This window comes from Paramisgurnus dabryanus, chromosome 13 (genome assembly GCF_030506205.2).
Source record: "Paramisgurnus dabryanus chromosome 13, PD_genome_1.1, whole genome shotgun sequence".
NCBI lineage: Eukaryota > Metazoa > Chordata > Actinopteri > Cypriniformes > Cobitidae > Paramisgurnus > Paramisgurnus dabryanus.
Window position 1 is genome coordinate 22,637,572 of NC_133349.1, and position 16,474 is coordinate 22,654,045.

A 16,474-nucleotide genomic window follows, 5' to 3' on the forward strand; every position below is an offset into this window, starting at 1 on the left:
AAGTGTATGAAGAATTAAAATAATGCAGTAGTAATGTCTTTAATCCAACATTTATTTGTACAAATTGAACATAAGATTAAATGAAAGGTTAATGAAACAAAGTTAACAAATTGAAAAATATGCAAAATGTTCAATTTACCTGTAATCATTATGTTCACAAAACACTTTTACTCTATTGTAGTTACATATTGATTTGTTGTAAAGTTTCTACTATGTATTCATCACAATTCACATAATACCAGTAGCTATTCACAGCCTTTCCCTATATTTCTGATGTTAAAATACATCATTGCATAACTGGCAATTTACACAATTATAACAGATGAAATTAAGCCTGTCGCTCCCTGGTCTCCCTACCCACTGATGCCCCCCAGTGGACTCCATAGCTCCTGACAGTTCACACTCCTTATAACCATATGGCCCATGGCCAGGTGCCCAGTTCTGGTAGCAGCCAGTTTCTGTGTTCTTTATCCAGAACCAGAAGTTGAATTTGCATGTATAACGGAGACCAAGCCATATGTGGGAAGTGGAGGCCTGGGTGGCTTTCTGTGCTGTCCTATCTTGAAGCTCTTGACTGTGAATGGAGACCAGGTCCACATGATGCTTTCTGCAATAACTAACAGCTTCCAGCCATGTCATGTTTTCATTCACCAGAATCAAGTTATCTGTGGGACACAAACATGGTGTATATTAAGGTTTTCATTTTATTATTATGTTTATCTGTTTCGTTAGAGCATTATGATAAAACGTATTGCTTGCATGCACTATTAGTCACTTTGAACAAATCTCTGTTAACTACTAAATGCATAAATGTAATGCCAATGTTTATTATTTGTTATCAATAAATAGCCAGTTAATCTTAAAATGTGTCTCTGCTCAATGTATCTTTAAAGGACAAGTTTGGTATTTTACACTAAAAGCCCTGTTTTCAGATTGTTTATGATGAAATAGAACGGTTTTGACTGAAATTTCGACATATGCGGCTGCCCCGAAAATATTTGGGTGTTTGTGTTTCACCTCCCACCTCTATAATGGCTTAATAGGTGCACTGGAACAATCCTTCATAAAATGCATTAAACTTTCGTTTACAAAGACATGAAACTCACCGAGTGGTCAGGGGTGTTCACTGAAATGCTCACACAAAAATCGCTGCAAAATACGCATTCCAACGTGTTTTATCGTAGTTTTTGCCAACTCCATTGACTTGTATTAGATGTCCTGTGAGGTACGGTATTACTCCGCGCCGGGAACTTTGTTTCTATTCTTGCAATTGGCAATGGCGGATTAGCGCCACCACCTGGGCTGGAGTGTCTATTATTCAAGCTCTCAGCGGAAGAATGTACGGGTGTGAGGCGTTTGGAAAAATAGGTCCACAAATTAACAACGAATGCTAAAACAGCTGTTGGAAAGCATCTTTTGCAGCGATTTTTTTTCATGCAGCGGTGAGTTTCATGTCTTTGTAAACGAAAGTTTAATGCATTTTAGAAAGGATTGTTCCAGTGCACCTATAAACCCATTGTAGAGGTGGAAGGTGAAACACAATCACCCGAAAATTCTCGGGGCAGCAGCATATGTCGAAATTTCAGTCAAAACCATTCTATTTCACCATAAACAATCTGAAAACAGGGCTTTAAGTGTAAAATACCGAACTTGTCCTTTAAGTTTCCTTATATCAAAACACTTCTCACATCTTACACATCTTACTAACTACAAAAGATACAGTACAGTCAATGTCTCTTACCCTTTACTGCACCTGTTGTGTTATTTGTGGTTGTGTGTAGTATTTGTGTTGGTTGTGTGTCTGTATTTTTCTTCTCTGTAATGTTTTGAGGTGGCGTAAGGGAAGCTGGAACAGAGGAAATGTTTTTTAATAATAAATCGTTGGTTAACATGCACTGTAAAAACTATAACGTTATACAACTTGGAAAAAATCAGCTTTAAAAATTACTTCAATTGGTAATGCTTAAAAAGTTTTTTTACTAAAAAATGTTCTCACTTTAAGTGAATCATTTAAGTTTAAATTGTTTAAATATTTTAGGTGTTACAAATTGGAGTCAGTGATAATGTATAGGCAGCAGTTTGTTATCACAAAAATAAGCCCTGACAGTGACGTGGCTTATATCGTGATAACATCCTGCTGCTTCTACATTATCCTGCTTATTACACATCTGTTTACCTCATAAGTAAAGTAAGGAACATTAAATATTGATTTGAAATGTATCTAATTTTTAATGAATGCAGACCTTCCACTAGACATTCAAATGTCACAAACACATTATTTGATTTATTCATTTGCATTTGTAATGTCTTATATGTTATAACAATACATATTTATATTTTGTGTAATATTAAACTTGTCAAAATTATTTGCAGCATACCGTGTGTTATAAGTGTTAGGCGGTTGTTATCTCTGATTAACATACCTTTGAATGTCACGACTGGCCAATCAGAATCAAGCTTTTTAAAGCGCCGTGCTATATATATTTAAAGCAACACTAAAGAGTTTTTTTTTTACCTTAAAATAACGTTTCCAAAAAAGTTTCAGTCTTTCATCCACTCGAAACAGAGTGAACGGCACTTTCACATTCGCTTTGCAGCCCTCTATCGGCCAAAACCGCACTAAAGAAGTTTCCAACCGCCGGGTCGCGGTCCTGTAGTTCGAGTGAAAACTACAAAAACTTGCTTTACGGCAGACCTACAATCCAATCAGAGCCAGCTATGCTGCAGTAGCTAGGCTAAATTATTTACGACAGTGGTAATGGACAATTCCGCTTCTAACCTGTAGGGGGAGCAAAGAGCAAAAACTCTTTAGTGTTGCTTTAACCTTAACTTATCAAAATGTATCAAATTCAATTTAAGTGTTGCCAGTTGAAGAAGGTTTTTCAAGAAGAGCAGCTTTGTATTTGAGGCATGTCATAGACTCAGATACCTTAGTATTAAGTAAAAATTAGGGCTGGGAAAAGATTAATCGTGATTAATCGCATACAAAATAAAAGTAATTTTTTGCATAATACATGTGTGTGTACTGTGTGTAATTATTGTGTATATTTAACCACACACACATACTTCTACTTCATGTCAGAGTTTTTTATATATATAATTTTTTTAAATTTATATATAATATAGAATATATTAAAATATAAATAAATATATATATACACATGTAAATGTTACTTAAATACATACATGAATGTGTGTGTATTTATATGAACATAATAATTACACAGAGCACACACTCATATATTATGCCAAAAATCACTTTTATTTTGTATGCGATTAATCGCGATTAATCTTTTCCCAGCCCTAGTAAAAATTGTCTATTCCCTGTATAATGTACATTGTTTAATAACAATCTGAGAGATCTATGAAATGTAGAGGAATGTGGTAAACATTACATACATGAAGGTGCAAAAGATGTGGTGTTGTGATTCTGAGTGGCTGCTGGTCGTGTCATTGGTTTAGTGGTTGGTTGAGATTTCAGATCTGTAAAGTCAACATTAAAAGATGAAACATTTTAAAATATTACAAGAAAGATCTTTAAAATCTTAACTGCACTCTCAAAAATAAGTTTCTGCAATGTTTCCCATTCAACATCCTTTTTTTGTCCTGAAACAATATTTCTGAAACCCAATTAGATTTTAGTTAGGCTTAGTGTGGGTTTTTTAGCAGGATCTAGTGGTAAGATTGCGAATTGCAACCAACCTTAATTTAGAAAAACAAAGAGAAGCTACAGTAGCTGCCACAGAACAAGCATGTCGTCTGAAACAACGTAGGGAAGAAACGTGCTCTGTAAAACAGTTTGCCGTTTAGGGCTACTGAAGAAACATGACAGCGACTTCCATGTAAGGGGACCCGTGGTGTATGTAGATGTACAGTGGATAAAAACGGCTCATTTTAAGGAAATAAAAACCAAACAGTTCATTATGTAAGGTCTTTATACACCACTGATAATATAGTTATGTATATTATATTGCATTTCTGTCAAGAGATCCTTCTAAAAGTCCCACAATGCACCTATAGAGTTGGGGTTTAGATGTCTTGTCTTAACAATGGCTATTTTTAAATGCTGCTGAGCAGGTACTGTTTATACGAATCCTTACCACCATGACAGATGAAGTACAGAGGGACACTACATTGGACCTCATTCCATCTCCCTGTTTGGTTCACCATTACTGAAGCACAGTCCTGACCACTGCTGGGGCTGCTTGATAGACTGGAGCTCCAGAAACGAAAGGATATGCTGCTCTGATCCGACCACGTCCAAGAGTCCTTAAATAATCCAATCCACACATTTATCTTTGCAGTGTTTTTGACGTCTTGATTTTCTGAGGAGTCTTTGGGATTGGCTAGATCTGTGTGAAAGGTTCTGCAATATTCTTGGGCGTCCGTCCAGGGCTTGTTATCAGTAATGAGAATAAACTTTTTACTGGCTGTTGCTAGAGAAAAATTATAAACAGATGTTAAGTTTCACAGCATCAGATCATAATATGGTACAGTACAATGTTGAACTGTTGTCATCCAACACTTAGACATAACTATTGTATTTTAATCGGAGGAGGATTGCATTAGCAACGCAAAAGGTTATGGGTTTGATTCACATGAAACACACCTACTGTTCAATGTATACTTTGTAATGCAATGTAAATCCCTTTGGATAAAAGTGTGTAAATATAGCTTTTTAGAGGTTTTGTTGACAATCTTACCATTAAAACAGACAAATGGTCTCTTTGAATCACATTTATCAATGAACCACTTTCCATTGGTCCCATCCATTACGGCACAAGCCTCTTGATTTCCATCTGAAATTCCAGATTTCCAGTTTTTGTAAGAAGTGTCTGTCAGAGACCAGTGCCATCTGAACACTTGACCTCTATAAAGTCCAATATACATATCTTGTGACACATCTGATATGCTTTTGAACAAGCTGTTCATCTCATCTGCATTATTTACAGTTGCCAGATCTGTGTACGTTGCTCGGCAGTAACTCTGAGCCTCAGTCCAGTTCTTTCCTATGCTTATTATGTGATACTGGTGAGATTTTTGGCCTAAAGTGCAGGTGAGGAGTCCTGTAAAAGACACAAGATTACATAATAATGCATATAGACTGTGGGATTTCAAACAAAGTTTATTATGACATAAGAGCATTAAAGTCAAGATGTACAGAAAATTCATTTAAAATATGTGTAAACATTATGATAAATCATATATCCATCCTTCACACACACAAATAAAACTATAGTATATGGTTAGAGGTGCATATAAAAGATTTGTTGGTTTAACCTATAAAAGTACAATTGAATTGACTTGTTGGTTTTGCAGGTGAATTTAACTTACTATTTTTAATTTTGACTTGTGAATAGTAAAAAAACAAGTTGAACTTAATGTGTTAAGTTAAAGTAGAATAAAAATAAATGTTGATTTGACAAAAAAAAAAAAAAATTTACAGTGTAAGGTACCTGGTTGCCTTAGATTTTTAAATAAATTCAACTTTAAAATATTAGTAAACTCAAAAAAGCTGTGCAAAAATTGTGTCAACTAATATTTTTAAGTTGAAGTAACTCAAAATGTTAAGGCAACAAGGTGTCTTGCTTTTTTAAGTTAAACCAACTTCTTAACAGTGTATGTTTATACTGTATGTTTGTTTAGAGCACTTACCGAAGATGATGAGAAAGAAGAACATTTTGCTGTATTTTTAGGAACAACATTGAGCCCAGTGTGCAGTTTAAACCATACTACCATGGTCCATAAATAAAGCCTCCTTTTCTCCTTAAAATATTAAAGTATTGTGTTAAAACCACAACTACATTAATTCGTCAAAAAACAAAAAACAAATTATTTTTGTAACAAATATGCAATTGCAGAATTTTTTTTAAATAAAAATCATGTTTCAAGACTTACATTCGCTACAAAATGTGTCTTACTCCTTTCTTGCGTGACCGAAGTTGAACTACTTTAAACTATTGCCTCATGGTTATCTTCAAGAATGTTGTTCAGCCTGTTTAAAAATGAAGTTATTAAAACCCTCTGCACTCTTCAGCAAATTATTGCACAAGACCAGAACGAAGCTCTTTCTTAGAGTATGCGCGCAGACGACATTTTTCTTAGTAAAAAGATTGAAGGTTACCTTAACGTCTGATAAACGACAATGCGTTTCTCTTTTATACCTGTGTTCATTGTAATGAGGGGGACTGGTCACGCTGTACATCAAAGCAAGTGAAACGTCACACCGGTGAATTATGTTGTGTTAAAGAGCTGTAATCTAGTCTAAAAATACTAAAAACAGCCACATCAAATTGTTTATAATGAAAGGTTAGCATCATGTTACACATCTCAGATTACCATGTGAAATAAAATGAAAGACAAATGAAATCGTGTTGATTTTGCAATGAACAGATTCATAATAATTTTTTTTTGTGAAAGTGCTTACTGGTATAATTAAAATGTTGCAAGGCTTAAAAAAAAAATGAAAGTCATGTTTATTTTCAAATGCAGAAAATATACAAATAATATACAGCTATGCATTATATTACTAATATTACGCAGTATTACTAATGCTCTTCCAATAGAGTACAAATATAAATATGTATAAAACTAATGCAAAAACATATGAATATAATGAATATTAAATATTTCATAGAATGGGCAGCACATAACCTAAATGGTATACATTATGTAGAATGAGTTATAGATTCTGAAATATAATTCAGTGTTTTTGTTTAACATCTATCCATTTTTTTCTTGCATATGAGACACAATTTAAAGAGAGACTGTTTCCCCGTGTATTTATTAATTGTTTGTTTATTTGCCTTCATAAATTTCTTATGTGATAGACTCAGAATGTCCACTAGGAGGCTTGACTAACAAGGTATTTGTGTCGACGCAAACATTTATGGCGTGAACTGTAAAATATAGATGAAACGATGCTTTAAAGGACACAAGCCTGCTGTCGGAGGACGAGGTGTTTGTTGGGTGAGGATGGAGTTGTAAACTTCATGTAAACTCTGTAAGCTTCAGTACAAATGATGGAAAAACAAACAAACGCACGGGTTAACTAGGCTAACGCTAGGCTAGGCTAACGCTAGGCTAATGCGAGATTAGCGTATGACTGATTCAGTATTTCGCTTCGTTTGGACTTTTATCATAAATATTGTTTTAGGTTGTACAAAACGACGATTATTAAGAAATAATTCGTTGCATGTGTTAATTTAAGTAAAAAGTAGGCGTTTTTAGTTAGTAGTTGTAGTTCGCCCGTTAGCTGCGTACTGAAAATAAATACAACGCAGTTAGAAGTAACAAGTAGGTGTTGGCGTACTAACTAAATCAGTTTAATTTTAGTTAACTTATATGATTTAAATCATAAATGAGTTGATTTATATAGTGCGTGTTTTGAAGTATGTGATTATAAGGAGCAGATTTAGGATGCTTCCCAAAACACATTGAGGTGAATACCTAAACCACATAGGTTCACGCTTAAATTATAGCTTAGTATATGCCTACGTAGACAGCATTTTAGGGAGGCGTAATAATTTCACATGCAGAAATTAATACATGACTGAAAGCTAAATATGATGTCTAGATAGGTACCTCACTAGGTTTTAGGACGCCGCCCTAGGCATTGGCGTAATCCGCCCCAGAATTATCCGACCATAAGACGAAAACGTCACTTTTTTTGGAAGTACACAATGTTATTGTTTCACATGTTTAATGTGTTTGTATGATAACTAATAGGAAACACGGATGGGTAGCTTAATGTTGTGATGGCATTGTATTTGGTTTAAGTTTGACTTGCATAACCATAATGACATGAAATGTAACAGATAAAGTCTCCTGTCCCTTTAACATGAAGCGTGATTTATTTAATCCAGTGTATTGATGTTTAACAAAGTATTTTTTCAGAACAAGTTTAAATCTGTACAGCATATTTGCAAAGTCTTGTCTGTGTTTATGTAAATCCCCTTATGTATCCATGTCTCTCCTGTAATCTAGATTATCAAAGATCAACCGTCTGCTCTTTTTATTGGCCAGTGTAGTGCGCATCTATGAGCTCCCTACCGCCCTCCACTTCAGCCGTCAGTAGCCCTGTCAGCTCCGTAGATTCGCCACTGTCAGCCGTCAGCTCATCCATCGGTTCTCCCGGCGTTCCCGGCACCCCATCTGTCGGCTATGGACCCAACAGCAACCCTCAGGTATTTGAGGAGACTACCAATTTGCTTTGTATTGCAGCAAATGTTACTTTTTCTAAACACCTCTGTTCTGTTTATGTCCATTTTTTGTAGATAAACTCCTCGATGTCTGTCTCTGGGTTACATGCTGTCAGTAGCTCTGATGATGTGAAACCCCCGTTTGGCCTAAAGTCTGTCGGTGGCTCCGGGCCAATGCTGTCCCAGAAACGCATGTGTGCCATTTGTGGGGATCGCTCATCTGGTGAGTCCCGGAAGATTGAGGTTTCAGATTGCCCTGATGCAGACCAGCACTTTGAATAGTGGCTTGAAATGTATTTCATTTGGTTTTCTTTACGTTGGAATTCATTGATGCAACAAATATTCGTATTGGCTATGAATGATTACATAAAATACAATGCACTGCTTTGTGCTTTATTTATTTATTGCAGAATTTATGGAAGAAACTTAAAAAAAAGTTATCTATTCGCTTGATAAGTTTCGAAAATTGCGTCACGTGCACTGGACGCGGACCCTCGTGTACGTGTAAAAATGGATCATACTTCGGCCTTTAGACTCGAAGGGGTATCGTGAGACTTACCAAGCGGATGGCTGCAAAACAACATGCCCTACCAGTTGTTCCACAATTGGAATAAAACTAAACTCATCAAAACTTTGAAATAACAAAAATGCCATTTTGGGAATTTTGTCGAATTAAAAAATTCTAGAATAAATTAAAATTATTTAATGTTTTAGTATTTTTAAATTGGACTTAAATTAAATTAAACAACATTAAATCATTGTTTTGCATTAAATCAAACAACTTCTTGAGGTTTCACGATTAAAAGCTTTTTAAAGTAGTTCCTGTTTATTCTGGACTCTAATTGGCTGCTTTTTCTTTATTATTTGGTACAAGTCAACCCATTTTACAATTAAATGTTAGGTTTGTATTAAAAGAAAATGAGGTACAATTAATTGTTTTTTATTTATTTGCAAAACCAACTTCAAATATTTAAGGGTACACCTGCAAATTAAAAAGGATTTTAAGATGATGAGAAGCTTTTCAGTCAAGTGGCCCTTAATTTTAAAACCATTAGATTTTAGATGTTTTTTTTTACAATTTCTAATTAAATAAAAAACTTTTATACAAATAATAAAAAAAAATTTGGGGGGATAAAACTAAAAATTTGATACCCAAGGCAGCATTGTGGAGTAAAGCTTTAAGTCTATCCACCAGATAAGCAGTCAGGTGGGATTGGGCAAACCTCCCTAAGAACAGCACTTATTGCATTAATCTCTAAATCTCCTCATCTTCACATTTCTTTTGTTATTAAAGTGACATGTCATGACAGGTAATGTGTATGTGTTTGCAGGGAAGCATTATGGTGTGTACAGTTGTGAAGGCTGTAAGGGTTTCTTCAAACGCACAGTGAGGAAAGACCTGAGCTACACCTGCAGGGACAACAAGGAGTGTCTGGTTGATAAACGCCAACGCAACCGCTGTCAGTACTGCCGCTATCAGAAGTGCCTGGCTACGGGAATGAAAAGAGAGGGTGGGTACCAGTCAGCTTGTCACCTATGGCATGAAGTAATACACATGCTTTTCATTCAGGAACATTTAGGTAGGTGGACGACGTGCAGTTAGTAAAATAAAGCATTATGGGTTGTTTAAATGTGGTTTATGTTCGATTTCCATTATGTTGATGGAAGTTCTGCATTGTTTCCGTATGAGACTGTTTTGTCAGCCATTGCACATGTTGGGTGGAACACAATGATCAACCAGAGTTAAAGTGACAACCAAATTGGTTGGCTTTGTCAACCAGATAACAAGAACAAAGGCAAGGCACTTTTACCCAGAAACCAATTATGAGTTTAGTGCACTTAACATAATTAGTTAAACAGTAATTTTAACTTAAAATGAGTTGTGACTGAAAAATCACAGTTTAGGCCCTTGACAATCTATAGAAGGCATGTCATACATGGGTGTGGAACAGCTTGAAGGGTTGCGAACCAAGAACTGGTTCTTGCAGAACACTCACTAACTTAGTCTGAATCCAGTCACGTCTTAACCAGATTCAACCAGAAGTCTGTTTTTACTGTTTTTAAGTTATTAAAGAATCTGAACCAAATTCTTAACTATTCCCATCCCTAGGAAACTGTTTTCCAAGTCGTTAGAAAGGATGCTTTTTATATTTTTTAATTGACTTAAAGTAAGGTTTATTTAATTTTTGACAGTCATCTCAATAGATTGTAGGGCTGTAACGATAAATCCTGCAAAAGGGCGTTTTCTCAATGAATAAATTTGAATGAATTACGGTGAAATCCCGGCACATCCCAAAGCCAGGGGGCGCTCTCGTGCAGAAACTTCCTTTGTGCCACAGAAGAAGTAGCATTTCAAACGCTATTCCAGGAAATGTCTACAGGAATATTTATATCGCTGTTCTTCGAATTGTTTCAGGTATTTTCATGATAATAAAGAATATTTCGAATGATTTTGTTCAACGAGTGTTGCTTTTTTAAATGCACGTTATAAACGACTCCGATTAATAAGAACTTCCTACTGATCAAATACCATAGTATACGCACAAGCTGTGCATGAAACACAGAATCGGAGCCTTGCGATTCAGAATTGATTTCAGACGGGCAATTTTAATGGGACACACGATTAATCGTTACAGCCCTAATAGATTGCCTAAAATAATTTCTTTAACAAAAACCCCATTTATTTGGGGACTTTTGGTTTATCGCAAAAAATAAGGTTTTTGTTTAACAAAAGTTTACAAACCTATACGATTTGTCCTGCAAGATAATTTTCACAGATGAATGCAACTTTTATTAATGTCGAAGTCTAAAATGCGTTTACTAGAAATTCACAGCTAACCCTAGGCTACGAGCGAACTACACCAAGGTCACTTGCCTTTAACGTCATCACCACCAAGCTTCCGACAGCTCTCAAACTTTATTTAACACATTTAAAAACATGTTTCCTGATAAGAAAAACTGTGCCCATGTAAATTGTGCCCATGATGCATTGTTTTTTGAGATCATTATGCGTGAAGACGTTTAAAGTCCCCGACAAAGTCTGTAGTCCCATGTAGCAACCACCCTTTTAAAGACACGCAAAAGCTTTAAAAGTCACGAGGGGGGGTATTACCGGTGTGTTGTATGTCGTAGAATAAAACTTGAAAACCCAAGATCTTATTTGAGGCGTTTAACCAAAATCCCATTTAAAAATACACATCGACTTCGGGAGTTTGGAACCAAAGTGATAAAATGCTAACTTATTTCTGGGTTTTGCCTATAAATATGTCATCCAGTGGAACTCTATGTTAAAAAGTCTCCTAATTTACAATCTGGGTTTAAATGTCTTGCTCAAGGTCACTATGGTGATAGTATACGAATCGTTTAATTTTCCCAAATGAGCCAACCGGTTCACAGGCTCCACCACTCCATGTGTAAAACAAATGATTAAGCTGATAAATAGATTTGAATGAAAACCTTTTTGTCCTCCTGCAGCTGTTCAGGACGAGCGTCAGAAGGGGAAGGAACGGGATGGGGATTATGAATGCAGCAGCGCAGTGAATGAGGAGATGCCCGTGGAGAAGATTCTAGAGGCTGAGACGGCCGTGGAGCACAGGACAGACCTGCACTCGGATGTTACTGCTTCAGTAAGTACACTAAAAACAAGCCGCTAATGGCCAGATGTTTGCAAAAAAAAACATTATCAAGAGAGTTTTCGGCTTTTTTAGGCAGCACTTTTAATCCGACGCCATTTTAATGACTGTTTTATAGAACTGGTTTAGAGATTAAGATCTAAGTTCTGAATGTGCCCTTGAATGCTCATTGTTTGGAATCAATTCATCTTTCAGTTTAAAAATTCCTCTCATGTTTTTTTTGTTTTTTTGTAGTGGCATTTGCAAAATTAGCTTTAATGTTCTTTATTTTGTTTATGTTCTTTAGCCTAATGATCCAGTCACTAACATTTGCCAGGCTGCAGACAAACAGCTCTTTACTTTGGTGGAGTGGGCCAAGAAGATCCCTCACTTCTCTGAGCTGCCATTGGACGACCAAGTTATCCTCCTCAGGGCTGGTACGAGCACATGACATTCTCACACTCTTGTGTATAACTTTAGGCTTTGCATATCTGTGAAATATTCACTACATCAGTATGCTTGTTGAATTTACATATCTAAGCATGCCAGATGTCTCAATCAGATATTTTGTCTGTGCATTTTCTCCCGATGTTATCTTAAACATGTTGTTTTTGGGGAATGCATTTGCCCAAAGAAAGTATTTAGACACCTAACATGTAGTTGAATTTGCAAACAAATAATGCTGGAGCTTCTTTTAATATAACTTTTCTTTGTCATTTTTAAATGCACTTTGAACCAGCTGTTCCCATAGTCATTTATAATGAATTTATGAAGGTGTCCTAGTAAAGTAACCATGGTTTGAATTATCATCTCACCTATACATGCATCACAAACATCTTAAATGAGGAAATAATTGCTTTTTTTGGTGGTGGTTAATTGCGAAGTGTATTACTAAATCCATGTTATATTTCTTGTAACTCAGGATGGAATGAGCTTCTGATCGCTGCATTCTCTCATCGCTCCATCAGTGTAAAGGATGAGATCCTGTTGGCCACAGGTCTGCATGTTTCCAGAGAAAGCACTCACAACTTGGGTGTGGAGGCCTTTTTTGACAGGTTACACTACACTTCTGGTGTATAACAGATTAATATCCACTTCTAAGTATTTAATGGGCACCTAAGAGCTTGATCATATTTTTAACGTTTTTACAGGGAGAGTGCACAAAGTGCAGAGGTGGGAGCTTTATTTGACAGGTAACATCTGCTCACATTTTTGTCTTTTAATTTATTTCTATGTCATATAGATGTAATATTAATGCAGATGTTATTAGATGCTCACTGAATGACATTTATTTATATGCAGGGTGTTGACTGAGTTGGTCTGTAAGATGCGGGATATGCAGATGGACAAGACAGAACTCGGCTGTCTGCGCGCCATAGTCCTGTTCAACCCAGGTGAGTGGAGGCTCCTGCCCATGTTTAAGTTTTAGCTTGAATCTCAGATGTTTTTTTTTTTTTCTATAGAGCAGAAAAAGAAATCTGATCTCTATTTTAATTTGCAGTTTTTACCCATTGTTGATTTATTGCACTTTTTGTTGGTCTCATTTGGAGTGCTGATGGTCATCCAATTAAAGTTTTGCTCTTATTAAAAGATGCCAAAGGTCTGACTAGCACCAGTGAGGTAGAGCTTCTCCGAGAGAAAGTTTACGCGTCCCTGGAGACCTACTGCAAGCAGAAATACCCTGATCAGCAGGGAAGGTGAGTTTGTGTAGCTCTGACCCATTTTATTCTGATGCAAATGTATTAAATAGCCACTTAACAGGGGCTGAAAACCTAAAGTTGTTAGCCGTAAACGGGATAGTTTTTGCGGAGGCGTTTTCTTTAGGGGGGTCCTGAAAACACACACGTTAATGACAGGTTTAAAGTGCAAGTTTTTAAAAATGATACTTTCATGTAAACTAAATTTACATGGAATTCTGTTATAATGCTGATGTTATGTGGATATACGTTAATTCAGTCTGAAGCCATGCACGAGTATAACCAAAACAACAATGGTAGCCTACATGACTGTTTGTTACACTGTGCTTCTTAACACTTCTTCAACAAAATGTACAAAATGTTGGTGTTTTGTAGTCCAGGATCACTTTTAAGGAACAGTATGTAGGATTGTGGCCAAAACTGGTACTGCAATTACAAAACCTGTGGCTAAAACTGGTACTGCAATCACACAAATGGTGGCCAATACAAAACATGACGACATAAACATCAGTTGAGGGCTGCAACTCCATTTTTTAAATGACAATATCCTGGCCAGACCACTGTTGTGAGTGATATAAGTATTTGAAATGAAATTGATTTCTTAATGTCTAGTGACATATCAGGGCCATTTTATGATTCATTGATATAAATTTCTTACATACTGTTCCTTTAAATAATAAACTTACCTCATCATCCATCTAAACTTGCTTTTGCAGACATGACCAAATGTATATTTTGTATATATGGCTCTGTACAAGAGCGCTTCTGTTTGGAGGCGTCTAATGCAGTGCTTCCCAAACTGTGAAGTGCCTCACTGCAGAACACGACATCCAGGGGGCGGGGCTGGATCCAGATCCAGAGATCTCTTCCCACTGCATTTTGATTGGTCGGCAGTTTAACCACAAGACACGTCATATACGTGCATCGACTGCATCGAGTCGTAACTTAATTAAGTTATTTTTTTGACAGAAAAATGAACTTTACTTCTGACTACAATAAAAGTAGTGCCAAACGTAGACTTAAACTGATAAGAGCAAACGTTGGTGACCACAGGTTACAACTAATTGCGGGCTGCAACAATGCAAATATATTGGTTCATTTCGTGGAACAAAGTATATAAAGTGGGAGTAGTTGGATCTAGATCCAGCCTCGCCCCCTGGATGTCGTGTTCTGCAGAGAGGACCATCTTTAGCCCCCCAGTGGGCCATAGTGGTACTGCAGGGGGGCTTTGGCTAGGCTAAATCAAAATCAAAATATTTTAATTGTTCTGAAATGTGATGCTTTTAATCCTTTTTTAAAGGAATCTTTACCTAAACATAAATCATATATTTCTTTTTCTTTTATAGTGAGGTGAGCTACATTTCTTGTAAATGGTTTTAGATTTTTTTTAAACATAGTTATGTAATTTCTTGCAATAGATTTGTTAACAATGTAAGTTCTGTTACACACTTTATTTCATTATAATTGTAAATAGTATGCAGAAAGTATGTAGTGTTATGTGTTTAAATATTTGTAAAGAATGTTTACATCATCGTTCACCAGAATATAAAAAAATATTACATTTTATGGTAGTTCTCATAATTCACATGAGATTCTAAAAACTGGTTAATAAATGTTGATAATTTTGTGAAAAAAGACAATCTGCTATAGATATACACACACACACACACAAATGGTGGGGGGGGGCTTTGGAGCTTTTGCTATGTTTTTGGGGGGCCTGAAGTTTGGTAAGCTCTGGTCTAGTGTTTCTTTACAAAGTAACATCGCCATCTTCTGCCCTGGCACACATAAAGCCGCATTCAGACAGCCAGCGATGTTGTCTCTTTCAATGAGGCGTTTCTAAATCTCCTTGTCATAAACAAATGATTACCATCCACGCCAGTAACTGACAAGAGAAGGATGACGTGAACTCCACTGCTTCGTTCTCATTGGTAGTCGCTCCCGAAATTCACTCAACATTTGCATAAAGTTAAACTTTTCTTACCTTTCTCGCGTCGCTGGACACGCCCATATGGTCGCCAATGGTCACTTTCGCTCCTGCTGCCGGAAGTCGCCCAGTTTCCATTGAAATGAATGAGATCGCGTTGCTCTGCTACTGCTGGTCGCTGTCTGTCTGAATGGGGCGTAATGCATGTTTGCGACATAAGTCATTTTTGCGAATCTGTGTAAACTCGAATCTTTTTGACAGCGTTGTCGTGTCTACATGAAATTTTTCTAATACGCAAAGAGATTTTTTTACTACATCGTTGTCGCCTTAAACAAATTTTTAATTGCTCGCTTACAGATTTGCCAAGCTTCTCCTCCGGCTTCCTGCATTGCGTTCGATTGGCCTTAAATGTCTGGAGCACCTTTTCTTCTTCAAGCTGATTGGAGACACCCCCATTGACACTTTCCTAATGGAGATGCTGGAGTCACCCCACTAGCTGCATCAGAGAGAGAGAGAGAGAGGTTTGGAGACAGGGATTTTGCCCTAGGTCCTGGAGATAACTGTGATTGCACTTTTTCTTCCCAGGGGAATTACAGCGATTGGTCCGCCTCTGGTCCGGGGGTATTTTTATTGTTTTTGTTTTTTTTCTCTCTTGACTATCTCTTAAGTGCACCACAGAATCTAGAGACCCAAAACTCGCCATGAAAAATTTTGGTGCTACATTTCAACAGTAAGCTAATTCTTTATATATATATATAAAAAAACAAAAGTTTGTAAGTATGAAAGCTCCAATTAACTGACTGGTTTAGATAAGCGGGGTTTACATTTTGATAGAACCATTCGAGGCTTTTAAAACACTGTGGAGGATAAGCTTTAATCGTATGTGCGTGCGCTTCACCATCTCTTGAGTTTGGTGCTTTCGTCTTGTGTGGCTATTTTATTTTGCCCCGACCGACAAGGACTGACTGGTCACTTGGGCAGAGAGATGAATGAATTCATTCGGTATTATAGGTTTTAATTGACATTGCTTTGCCCAGT

General features: G+C 36.5%; 2 protein-coding genes across 5 annotated transcripts; one reads left to right on the top strand and one right to left on the bottom strand.

Moving 5' to 3' along the window:
* Positions 1 to 268: 268 nt before the first annotated feature.
* Positions 269 to 6,126, bottom strand: LOC135727914 (macrophage mannose receptor 1). Of its 2 annotated transcripts, XM_065245993.2 has the most exons (7): positions 5,899 to 6,126; positions 5,656 to 5,766; positions 4,704 to 5,066; positions 4,101 to 4,436; positions 3,400 to 3,483; positions 1,742 to 1,846; positions 269 to 665 (listed from the first exon to the last, which is right to left on the bottom strand). In XM_065245993.2, exons 2-7 carry the CDS (start codon positions 5,678 to 5,680, stop codon positions 277 to 279), a joined length of 1,302 nt encoding a protein of 433 aa, XP_065102065.2. In that variant the 5' UTR covers positions 5,681 to 5,766; positions 5,899 to 6,126; the 3' UTR covers positions 269 to 276. The 2 variants fall into 2 exon arrangements, with proteins under 2 accessions (XP_065102065.2, XP_073667743.1); XM_073811642.1 differs by lacking the exon at positions 1,742 to 1,846 and having other exon boundaries at positions 5,899 to 6,125.
* A 692-nt stretch (positions 6,127 to 6,818) lies between these two features.
* On the top strand, positions 6,819 to 16,188 carry rxrbb (retinoid x receptor, beta b). 3 transcript variants are annotated; one of them, XM_065245995.2, is made up of 11 exons: positions 6,819 to 6,969; positions 8,031 to 8,186; positions 8,277 to 8,424; positions 9,533 to 9,712; positions 11,676 to 11,827; positions 12,120 to 12,249; positions 12,735 to 12,867; positions 12,964 to 13,005; positions 13,115 to 13,206; positions 13,404 to 13,509; positions 15,794 to 16,188. In XM_065245995.2, exons 1-11 carry the CDS (start codon positions 6,913 to 6,915, stop codon positions 15,930 to 15,932), a joined length of 1,335 nt encoding a protein of 444 aa, XP_065102067.1. In that variant the 5' UTR covers positions 6,819 to 6,912; the 3' UTR covers positions 15,933 to 16,188. The 3 variants fall into 3 exon arrangements, with proteins under 3 accessions (XP_065102067.1, XP_065102068.1, XP_065102069.1); XM_065245996.2 differs by having other exon boundaries at positions 6,832 to 6,969; positions 7,987 to 8,186; XM_065245997.2 differs by having other exon boundaries at positions 6,885 to 7,003; positions 7,987 to 8,186.
* Positions 16,189 to 16,474: the final 286 nt, after the last annotated feature.

Coding starts and splice junctions, on each gene's coding strand:
- LOC135727914 (XM_065245993.2), bottom strand. CDS start 5,680: ATGTTCTTCTTTCTCATCATCTTCG. Junction 3,484..4,100: donor GTACTTCATCTGTCATGGTG/GTAAGGATTCGT, acceptor TTGACTTTACAG/ATCTGAAATCTCAACCAACC. Junction 1,847..3,399: donor CACATCTTTTGCACCTTCAT/GTATGTAATGTT, acceptor CCTCTGTTCCAG/CTTCCCTTACGCCACCTCAA.
- rxrbb (XM_065245995.2), top strand. CDS start 6,913: ATGAAACGATGCTTTAAAGGACACAAGCCTGCTGTCGGAGGACGAGGT. Junction 8,187..8,276: donor GACCCAACAGCAACCCTCAG/GTATTTGAGGAG, acceptor CATTTTTTGTAG/ATAAACTCCTCGATGTCTGT. Junction 9,713..11,675: donor TACGGGAATGAAAAGAGAGG/GTGGGTACCAGT, acceptor GTCCTCCTGCAG/CTGTTCAGGACGAGCGTCAG.